General features: G+C 35.8%; 1 protein-coding gene across 3 annotated transcripts in view; it reads right to left on the bottom strand.

The window, feature by feature from the left end:
* CDKAL1 (CDK5 regulatory subunit associated protein 1 like 1) overlaps positions 1-12,123 on the bottom strand; it is a 712,749-nt gene that overhangs the window by 381,038 nt on the left and 319,588 nt on the right. For all 3 annotated transcript variants that reach the window (XM_050789551.1, XM_050789550.1, XM_050789549.1), the window contains one exon: positions 7,804-7,907. In XM_050789551.1, coding sequence (XP_050645508.1) covers positions 7,804-7,907 — 104 coding nt within the window. The remainder of the gene's footprint in view (positions 1-7,803; positions 7,908-12,123) is intronic.

The following is a 12,123-nucleotide window of genomic DNA, read 5'->3' as shown; positions in this document are numbered from 1 at the left end:
GGAATTCAGAACAGCAAGTAGATTTCATCCCGAATACTCAGCATAATCAATGGCAGTGGCTAACAAGAACTTAGTGAGAGGGATTCTGAGGAAGAAACCTGGTTGATTTGTAAGAATGACTTCTGTTATCCCAAATGTGGTGTCTGTTTTTGCATACTTCAATTTTCATTAGTCCAACAAGCTACTCTCTCTCTTGGACTAGGAGGGGATCCTAAAAGACAGGGACCATGTGGTTTTCATCGTAATTCCTACATATGCACAGTAAGTGCTCCATAAATGTCAGTCACCCTTTTGTGATGCCTTGGTTGATAACAGAAACAGCTGAGCCTTTTAACTTAAATAAGTACCTTTGGACTTTGAAACCATCCATTCACTATCTAGGGCATATTAGCAAATTAACAAGAATTGTGTTGCCCCTCCACCTTCCCTATTTGGCCATTATTTACTAATCAACCAGGGTTTCTCCTCGGAATCCTTCTCACTAGAATTGAGAGGGACAGCTCATTTTACAGCTTCAACCAAAAAATTTTCTAGAATAGCGGTTCTTAATTGTAGTTCTCACCTCTGACTATCACTGGAGTCACCTGTGTTTTAGAAAACGCAAAGCCCTCATCCATGGAAATTGTGACGCAATTGTTAGGGTTATGATGCAGACACATTTGGTTTTGGTTTTATAAGACTGCGAAGTGAGTTAAACAGCCAGATTGAGAACACTAATCTAGTCTACATCTATATTAGTTCTTAAAGGCTAAATCCTTCTTTTATGGATTGACAATATGTATTAACATATTAGACAAAGAACCAGAAGTTCTACCACGATGAATCTTGATTAATTTGTTTAAATTAACTTCCCCCAAAATTGACCATGAAATCCATTCATCAATAACCCCTATCATACAGGGGTTTTTATTTATTTATTTATTTTTTTTTTGAGACAAAGTCCCCTCTGTCACCCAGGCTGGAGTGCAGTGGCACGATCTTGGCTCACTGCAACCTCCACCCTCTGGGTTCAAGTGATTCTTCTGCCTCAGCCTCCCAAGTAGCTGGGGTTACAGACCTTGGCCACCATGCTTAGCTAATTTTTGTATTTTTAATAGAGAAGGGGTTTCATCTTGTTTGGCAGCCTGGTCTCGAACTCCTGAACTCAAGTGATCTGCCTGCCAAGATCCTCTCAAAGTGCTGAGATTACAGGCATGAGCCACGACTGGCCTATCATACAGTTTTAATGGAGCACAGCCATATCCATTCATTTGCATATTTTCTGTGGCTGCTTTCATGCTACAAGGACAGAACTAAATAGTTGCAACAGAGACCTCATGGCTCACAAAGCCTAAAATATTTACTATTTGTCCTTGAAGGAAACCTTCACCACTCCTGGATTGCAGTGTTCAGCAATACCTTTAAAAATTAGAAACACTAATCTAAACCAGAAGATTCTGGCTGAATCCTCAAAGTTCTGAGGAAAGGCCTCATTAAACAGGGCCCCACTTCTACTTCAACCACGGTGGTCTGCCTCTACTTTTTCAAGTTTCCTTTGTAAAAAGGGTTCCCTTTGTTGCTAAGAAAAGTTTAACCACCACTGACAGAAACTCAGAGACCTGAATAGGCAAAGGTCACATAAATTATACTCTGTTTTTGCCACTGAGAGTCTTAGCTAACAGTCCCTGAAGTCACAGCAATTAATCTTAGCTTATTTAAACTGAGTGTCTGATAAATAGCTATTTAGGCACTGTGTTCACGATCAAGTCATGATCAAATGTAAATACATTACATTTATTTAGTTCTCCCAAAAAATGTCTTTTAAAGGTTACATTTTAATATTATATTTTTGGGTTTTGCAAGAATCAACAGAAGAAAAAGCTAGGTAGAGAATGTATCTTCAATCTCTATCTATCTTTAGTCAAAAACATTTCTACTATATCATTCAGTGTCTCCTAGGAAAGAATGCATGAAAATAATTCGTAGTGTTTAGTGCCTAGAAACATGTAGGCTTCTCTTGGTAAAGTATATACTTTCTTTTACATACTCCTATCAGATTATATAAATCACTCTATTTCGCTATTCTTCTGAGGAGCCAGGACTCATCAGTTGTAAAATCATCTTCCCTCTTTCAAAACACAATACAGCATTTAACGTGGCTCTTATTTCCATGGTCTTTTACATACAATCATTTAATGTAAGCTGCCTAAAATCCTTTTTGGAAGTTGACAATTGTTACAACAAACATGTAAATTGCATCATTAATCGTACAGATAACATGCATTTCTCAATTGAATACAGCACATATGAAAAGATAAAGGAATTAAAGAGACATTTAATTTAACTGCCATATAAACAGAATGCAATTATTGGCCCCGTTTTAATCTTGGGTCAAAATCAATGTATACTAATCATCATTACAGTCAAATGGGACTTGATGTAAAGTGTACAACTGAACAATTTTAAGCTTATACATAGAAAATCAAATATTGTTCATATTCTTTCCTGTCTAAAAAAGTAGGAAGCAATGTACTACAGCTGCATTTCATAATTAATCTTATACATACTAGGTAGTATCTTTGCAAGTCTTGAAATACATAATCCATTTTTTAAATTCCAACAATAATATCGAAATCACTAGGCGTCAAGAAACTTTCTTCCTGTTCTGAGTATTTCATACTAATTTATTTTACCTTTCCATAACCAGTTGATGCCACTTATCTTGCAGGAGATTTTCAGATTTATGAGGGAGCCAAAAAGTAGTAACACACAAATGAGATCTAGAAAAGCACACGATAGCTATAAAAACAGCGCATCCATCATCTCTACATTTTGATTCCAGAGACAGCGCGGTGAAAGGTGTTGTTTCCACACCACTCACCCCGCACGTTTAAAAAGGTTTGCTCCATCACTTACACAACTGAAACTGATTGATTAGCTGCTAGAGAAAAATCAATACAAATATCCTAGAAAACACTAGCTTGTAAATTCATTCTAGCCCCAACAAAGTCCTGGTCACCACTTGACATGTTTGTCTAGATACCTAAAATGCAACCGTGTCAAACCCAGCAAACTCAGCCCCCAAACACTGTTAATCCTAGGCATTTTTAAAACCTCAATCTCATCAGAAGGGAGGAAGTGAGAAGGAAGGTTTTGCAACGGTCTGTGAGAACAACCAGATGATACCCAGAAGTTACCTGGTAAACCTTAAACTCACATGCAGAAGTCTCCTCAAAAATAAAACACACACTGAGAAGGTAAAAATAGTCAATTATGGAGGTTGAGAGAGAGAGAAAAAAAAAGCCAGAAAACCAGTTAAACAGATGTAATTTATATAGAAAAGAAATTACACTTATACTTAAACACAGAAATATTTACTTTAGTGCTGTCCATTCAAAAGTTAATGAGCTCTCTCATTTTTTGGCAGCTGAATGCATAGTCAGCACATTTTTAGTATTGTGGGAAGCCATTTTATATTCAGAATGACTTCATGATTATTTCAGAATCACTTCTGAATGCTTCCTTGCCTTTGGGTTAGCCTTTAGTCTCCTAATACATGAGACTAACAAGAAATACATTTTTATGAATATAAAATGCTCATAATCACACCTGTAATCCCAGAACTTTGGGAGGCAAAGGTGGGCAGATCACCTGAGGCCAGGAGTTCAAGACCAGCCTGGGCAACATGGCAAAACCCTGTCTCTATCAAAAATAGAAAAATTAGACAGGTGTGGTAGTGCATACCTGTAGTCCCAGCTACTTAGGAGGCTGAGGTGGTAGGACTGCTTGAGCCCAGGAGGAGGAGGCTGCAGTGAGCCGAGATCATGCCACTGCACTCCAGTGAGATCTCACCTCAAAAAAATAAATAAATAAATAAAATGATAAACATGCTATTCAGAATAAAATTTTGATCCTATTGTATATTGTATCATATGACTGGAAAACTGGGTTCCAATCCTCACTCCACAGTTGATTCAGAATTTAAAAAAATAAATTTGTAATTATGACATACAGGAGCCATTAAAAAAATTAAAAGAAAGAAAATGTCACTTTAAGGATGGGAAATTTAACTCCCATCCACAGAGTGGCTTTAAACCTTTATTGGTGGCATATTTAGGTTTTTCATTATAGAGTAACTTTTCGCAAAACCATGTTTGTTATTCATTATAAGACAGGCAATCTAATCATGGTAGAATGCAGAACTTAAGAGTTTCTGGTCCAAAGAATATTCCTATCACCTGAATGATTAAATAACTAAATGTGCAAAAGTCATAGTAATAAGAAAATGAGTCACTTCTTCTATTATGTTTATTTTCATAATTATTATTTGCAATTTTAAAGCTCAAACTTAGGATTTCTATAACAGCATTAAAATCTCAATTTCTTTTGCAGAAAAAAGATAATGCTACTAAATATCTTTAAAATATTAGCTTATAGATTGATACTTCCTATTTTTGAAAGGGATTATAAGGCCACCCTTAGCATGAATTTGCACTTCTCAAATTTAGAAAATGAAAGGTAACTGTCATACTAGATATCTATCTACGGAGAAATTTTTCATAAAACATAATTTGGACTCAAAAGAAAAATCTGTCATTTGATTTCAGTCATTAATGTTTTTGCTATGGATGTTACAACACTCTTACCCAAAATCAGACTTCTCTTCCTGGCTTCGGATATTAGTTTAAGTAATATTTCTTCTTCATAATATTGACATAGCCAATTACCTCATACACGTTATCTCAAATTCTTAAAACAAAAACATTAAGTTATAGTGATGAGAAAGCCATAAGCTTGGAGAGGTGAGATACCGTGTTCACATCATGTGGCTGGTAAGCAACAGTGCAGTATTTCAAATCTAAACTGCTTATAGCAAAAAGCAACAAATACTTGAGGACTTAAAATTTTTCTGGCTGGGCACAGTGGCTCACACCCGTAATCCCAGCACTTTGGGAGGTCAAGGTGGCTTGAGACCAGGAGTTTGAGACCAGCCTGGCCAACACAGGGAGACCCTGTCTCTCTAAAAAATTTAAAAATTAGCCAGACTCGGTAGTGTATGCCTATAGCTGCAACTACTGGGGAGGCTGAGGCAGGAGGATAGCTTGAGCCCAACAGTTTGAAGCTGCAGTGAGCTCTGACTGTACCACGACACTCCAGCCTGGTTGATACAGTGTGAGACCCTGTTACCAAAAAAAAAAAAAAAAAAAAAGAAAGAAAGAAAAAGAAAAAAACAACTACATTTCCTGAACACACTGGGTTATCTCACAAGTTAGCTCACCAGTTCAAAAACTATTTTTTAGTTTCAATTCTAATACACAGATAATAACGCAACAGAAAAAACTGATGTTGCAAACATTCCATGGTTGGTAATAAAAAGATACTTATCTTACTGATGTTGGTAAGAGCAATCTTCTAATACTTTCTCTAAAAATAGCTACTACATTACTGCTAACCTCTGATATATTATTTCAATCACTCACCTTAACTAGTCCAACCCACTTGTATATGACAATGTTAACTAACTAAAGATCTACAGAAGCAATACACTGTAACTTGGATGCTCAGAGGGCATCTCTAAAGATAAATCACAGAGCTAAGGTGGATATTGTTAGAAAAAGTCATAATCAGTTTATACAAACTATGTTTCTGAGGCAGGAGAACAGGGCCTGGAGGCAGGGAACCTAATGCCAATTCACCCTGACTTCCTAGAATTAAATCGAAAAAAAAAAAAAAAAACTTTCCAGCCTAAGTAAAAAAAGGACCAGAGGTTACTCCCTTTGCAAACCCCCATATTTTCTGCAGCGCAGATGGGAAATTGAAAGTACCTCTGATTGTTGCTTTCTGCAACCAGTCAGAGATCTGTATAAGCATGCAACTTTGTAAGTTCACTTCAGCTTTCCACAACCAATCAGATGTTTGCATACGAGTGTGACCTTTGTAACTGCACATCAGCCTCTGATTGGTTGCTTTCCACAACCAATCAGACTGACCGTGGGGCCACCATTTCATTTACATGGGGTGAACACCAAGTGGCCAATGGGAAACCTCTAGGGGGTAGCTGGATCCCAGAAGATTCTGTATCCGGGCCCTTCAGTGCTGCTCAGACTTGCTCCCACACTGTGGAGTGTACTTTCATTCTCAATAAATCTCTGCTTTTGTTGCTTAATTCTTTCCTTGCTTTGTTTGTACGTTTTGTCCAGTTGTTTGTTTAAAATGCAAAGAACCTGGACACCATCCACAGGTAATACTTCTGTTCTGTCTTCTTTTTTTCTCAAGTCATGTATAATTCATAAATGTGTCCATATAAAGCCACGAAGCAATCATATCCGAATGTTGGTGTAAGTTACAGGTGAGAATAGATGTAAGCAAGTGAAGAGGAGATTTTCACTTTCTACATGGTGATTTTACAGCTTTACATTTTTCAAATAAATTTTCAAGTAAAATAAAATACTTTTCAAAAAATTATATGCAGTTGCACTTAGAAATGCATGATGTTAAAAAAAAAAGTACTAATTTGCATGCCTTCTAAGTTGCAGTGTTTGGTAGACAGATGTTTAATATCCCCATTATCTGACAGATATATGAAAAAACAAACACTAATTAAGAATGCCAGTAAATATTTTTTCAAATAGATTTAGTTTCTGGGAAAATTTTTGCCCCTTTTAAAAAATCCTTGGAAGTACTGGTTATGCTGTAGTAAAGACAACCACCCAGGCTTTTTCTTAGATTAGACAATAATCTGGCTCTAAAAGGAGAACACTGGCAAGAGTCAGTAAATTTCCTTTATTTCTCTCTCAATACTAGTTGAATGTGAAAGGAGGAGGGGACTGAGCTAAGAATATACAAGTGGAGAAAAACTGTTGGGAGGCATCAATAAATCAAGCAAGGGGATATTTTTCTCTATTAAAAGAAACATTCCAAATTCATGTTTCTAAAAGTTTTCTATAGACTAAACAAAAAAATGAATTTGGAACTCATACTTTCTGAGGCCCAGAGTAGGAAGTATTGAAATTAGCACTCCAAGTTATTTGCCAAAAAGAAAAGCACATTGCCAATAACTATTAACCTGCAAGATTATGAGACAACAGATTATCTCATGTTGGGAGTAAAAACACACCACTGTTACAGGCACATACTATAAACAAAGACAAAAAAGGAAGTTTATGGTTTGAGCAGTTGTATGTCCACACAACTGTGACTCATGTTAAAGATAAGTCTTATTATATGCTGAGAGAGACCTAGATAATCACATTTCCCAGCAAGTGATGATTCAGAAGTAGTTGGCCACCCCACACAAATCATTCTCATTAGGCCTCTCCCCCAGTACCACTCTTTACTGGTCTGACAGTTCTGTTAAAATGGTAGCCTCCTTTATTGGCTGATATGAAAACCTACCTTCTTCAAAGAAGTCTACAAACCCTAATTAGCTCCATTTTCTAAATGGTCCAAAAAAGTCAAAGAAAGAGATGAAAAATCTGAGTATTTCACTTGTCCACAAAAATCTTAACAGACATCAGAGGCTCATGGATTTCATTTTATCTTAATTTTGTCTTTTCCATGGAGTCTAGAGGTGGATGATAAAGTTCAAAATACGCCATTTACCTTAGAGTGATAAGAAAATGGAAGCGTAGTAAAAGAAGAGTAATTAATATAAAAATAAACTAAGTGATTAAATCTGGTCACATCTTTTATTAGTTAAGCTGATATATTTGTAAAACTCTTCATAAAACGAATGAAGTCGGTCTCTAAACTGAAGTATTACTTACAAGACTAACATAATTTCTTAAGAAGACTAATTTCACATGTAATTCTAGAAACTCTTACCTTGAAAAGATTGTTTGGCTCTATCTACTAGTTCATCAATTGGATAACTGGCCAAATTTCCTCTGGCGTGTTTAGTTTTGCAGTAGGTACAAGCATTGAGACACCTGTTGAAATGATAACAATAAATCAGACTCAAATTTCTAAAGATAGCATATACTTAACATGGGGGTACCTCAAAACATACACAAAAGTGCTCTTTCAGAAACATTTGCATAGTTTATACAAGAGATTCAAAAACCAAGCATCTACCATGTCTCAGAGTTATTTTATCTCTACCAGGCACAAAAATGTGTAATTTTGGGGAGTAGTTGAAAAAAATTTCAACTGCTCAAGAATGGCTGTACAAATCACATATTATCTAAAAGTGCACATATCTATGAGGAAGAAAGTTTAAAAATGCTTACAATGACTAATCAAAAGAAATTCAAGACCTACATTACTTTTCATAAACTAGTTTGGCCAACATAACTACAAAGTTCCGGTATCCCCTATACATACTATATTACTCAGAAAGGACACATACTCATCTAACTTTTAACTAATGATATAAGAATAAATAAGTAGATAATACAGCATTCTCATAAGAAAATACACTCTTAGAAATTTTTAGATAATCTTTTTTCACTCCTTGAAATCAGGAAAAAATATTAAAGCACGTTCAATGAATAATTCTCTGAGACTACATTAATCAAAGTAAAAAAAGTAGAATGGCAATATTAGCTTTAAAAAATTAAAAAATTGGCATATTTCCCAATAGTATTTAGACATGATATAGAATTGTCTTTTTTAAAACTAAAATATTGGTTCTACTCTTATAATATTAAAATATACCTTAAACAAAATTATTACAAAATAAAAGACACAGTTACAAAATAAAAAATAGTTCTATATCCAAAAGATCAGGCTCAATAACACTGAACCAAAGAGAAAGGAACATCTCTTCAGTGATTCGATTGCTATAATGAGTAGCAAGGCTTTAAAAAGACCATCAGTACACAAATGCTTTAAAATTTCATATTGAGAAAAATCTTACTTTTAACAATTGAATCTGACCCATGGGTAATTTTATTAATATATGACTTTAAGATACATATGAATCACTGTACTCAGCAGTCAAATATGCAATGCTTAATTTCTGAGAATTTTCACATGGGATCCTTAAGTAAAGTAACATACATTTTAAAATGTGTTTTACTATTTAACCGACCACATAATCTTGAACTGCTAACACTCTTTTCCTCCTAAGCAATTTACATTTTTAAAATAAACACAAATTGTGGCCTCTCTTCCAAATAAAGGTTCTAGTCTCCCAGTTGTTATATGTCTTCTCTTTACATTTTCTGCCTTTTCTATAACAAGGGGAAGGAGAAAACCATTCTATTGTTGTTTCCTTGGGAGAGTAATTCAATTTTGTTTAGCCCTTACTGAGCATCAGACACTGTTACTGGTATTTTCTTTTCTTTTTTCCTTTCTCTGTTGTTTTGTTTTGTTAATAGAAACAGGGTCTTGCTATGTTGCCCAGGTTGGTCTCGAACTCCTGGGTTCAAGTGACCCTCCCGTCTTCGCCTCCCAAAGTGCTGGGATTACAGGCGTGAGCCAGCGAGCCTGTTACTGATATTTTATATGCCTTTTCTCATTTAACCCTTTCAGAGTTGGGTTTTCCCATGTCCATCTTAGAGACAAGAATCCACCTCAAAAAATCAGGTAAGTAGCTTGCTCAAGGCCATGTAACAGCTGAGATTCAAATCCAGGCCAGTGAGATTTCAAACTCCAAGATGTTTCCATACCAAGCTGCTCTCTCCCACAAGAACTGAGCGCCAAACATCTCAGCTGCACAAACATGCAAATAAAAAGACCTGCAAATCATCTGACATGAGATATAAACTAATATAGCATATACATTCAAATATATGGCCAGTACTTATCTTCTTGAAGCTAAATATGAAGCTATTTAATTAAAATATGTGTTCTCTCCTTTATTCTTTGGAAATCTAAGGTCAGGCCTCTTGTCCATCCACTGTCCTAAACCTGTCACTTTCACCCTTGTTCACAAGTTCTGGTTTTCATCCTCCTGCTGGTACTGTGTGAAAATGTGTCACTTCGTCGGACTTGCCACATCATTTAAAATTCCATAGCTCAGGTTCTCAAAGCTGTTTACTGGTACACTGGAAGACCAAGGTTCTCTGCTTTTTCCTCGAGTGTCTTCATGGCCCAGTCAATGCAGCAGGCCCTGTCATGAAGCTGTGATTCCCACGTATGACTGGCATTCACCTAAGTTAAATCAGCATCCTTCCAGGGAACCTGTCATCTCTCCTTCTAATACTACCTCATTTATTGTGATCCCTTTCCCTTATTTGTCCTATTACCAATGGAAAGCTCCATAAATTAAGTGAACAATCTTAATGGAAGCTATTGGTCAAGCTTTCCTAATCTGAAAATCTGAAATCCTCCCAAATCGGAAACTTTTTGAGCAACGACATGACACTACAAGAAGAAAATTCCACACCTGACCTCATGTGATGGGTTGCAATCAAAATACAGTCAAAACTTTGCTTCATGCACAAAATTATTTTTAAAATATTATGTAAATTCCCTTCTGGCTATGTGTATAAGGTGTACATGAAACATAAATGAATTTTGTGTTTGGACTTGGGTCTCATCCCCAGGATATCTATCTATCTATCTATCTACCTGCAAATATTCCAAAATCTGGAAAAAAAAAAAATTCAAAACGCTTCTGGTTCCAGGCATTTCAGATAAGGGATAGTCAACCTGTGCTAATATTTCTGACTTTGGCTGTTTCTGAAAAGTAACTGTCTTAAGGAACACTAGTAGGGGGAAAGGGCAGGGAAGAAAAACAGGAAGAAAAAGACAAAAGAAACTTATTTTAAAATTTATAACATAAATGAATTGATACATGTAAAATACTCAGAATGGTGTCTGTATCTAGTAAGCGATCAGTAAGTGTTGGCCACTGGTAGTTTAATGTGACTCTTATTAAACAATTCTGTGAGGAAATAATTATGCATTATCATATCCCAGGTGTACTTAACTTTATGGAACAGATGTGTTGCTGACAGGTTAGCTTAAAAGTCAACTGTGGAAACCAAATCACATTTTCCTACTGTCTCACTTAATAAAGATGGAAATGTATTCCCCGTGGAAAAGCACTAATGAAACTGTACCAAAAAATTTAAATAAAACAAAGTGATATTCTGAAACATTTATAATACTTAAGCAAGTAAGAATATTACATGCAGAATTCAAAAAGCTCTGTGTTAAACTGTTGCCTTGAGGTTAATTATAGTTGTTGACATGATAGTTTTTTGGTTTTTTGTTTGTTTGTTTTTGAGATGGAGTTTCATTCCTGTTGCCCAGGCTGAAGTGCAATGTCCTGATCTCAGCTCACTGCAACCTCTGCCTCCTGGGTTCAAGCTATTCTCCTGCCTCAGACTCCCTAATAGCTGTGACTATAGGTACCCGCCACCACGCCTGGCTAATTTTGTATTTTTAGTAGAGACAGGGTTTCTCCACGTTGGTCAGGCTAGTCTTGAACTCCTGGCCTCAAGTGATCCACCCGCCTTGGCCTCCCAAAGTGCTGGGATTACAGGCATGAGCCACCACACCCAGCCAGTGATAGTTTTGAAGTTCCAAACTCTTTATTGTATAAGATGGGTTCATCCTTATCCACAGTTATCAAAATAATACTGTATATAATCTCAAGAAAGTAAAAATTTCTTAAGAGCACATTTTTTGGCTGCTTGTATGTTTATTTTTAATTTTTGTGGGTACATAGTAGGTGTATATATTTATAGGGTACAAGAGTACACTTCTTTAAACTTGCTATAACAGTACCAATGCAAGCATTAAATTTGCTAATGTCTTTTAAAAGCTTTAAAAAGAAGAGATTTGTTATAATACACAGAAGAAAAACATGCAGTGTAAAATCAGAAAAGAAAGAACAAGCATTTTGATGCTATTTGGTTGAAAAACAGTTTTTCTAATCACCAAGAATTATGTCGACCAATCATTTCAACATAAGAAGCTTCCCATAAAATAAAGAAATTCTCAATAGAAACCTTTAGAAGATAGTTTCAGTTATCTGTAAACAATTAAATAATTGTCTAGGAGAAAGAATACTGAGCCAGTTTCTTCAACTGTCAGAAAACAAAAGATCTTTGAAGGTTGACTGCAGAAAGCCAAAACCCAAATGAGATGGCTGTTGAACTACAAGGAAGATGCAAAATCCAAATAGGCCTAGACTGTCCTGATGGAAGGATAAAGCTAGCACACAATACCTACTAATCTTTGCACAGGTTG

Source organism: Macaca thibetana, chromosome 4 (assembly GCF_024542745.1).
Source record: "Macaca thibetana thibetana isolate TM-01 chromosome 4, ASM2454274v1, whole genome shotgun sequence".
In the NCBI taxonomy this organism is placed as follows: Eukaryota; Metazoa; Chordata; class Mammalia; order Primates; family Cercopithecidae; genus Macaca; species Macaca thibetana.
This window is presented reverse-complemented; position numbering and strand designations above follow the sequence as displayed.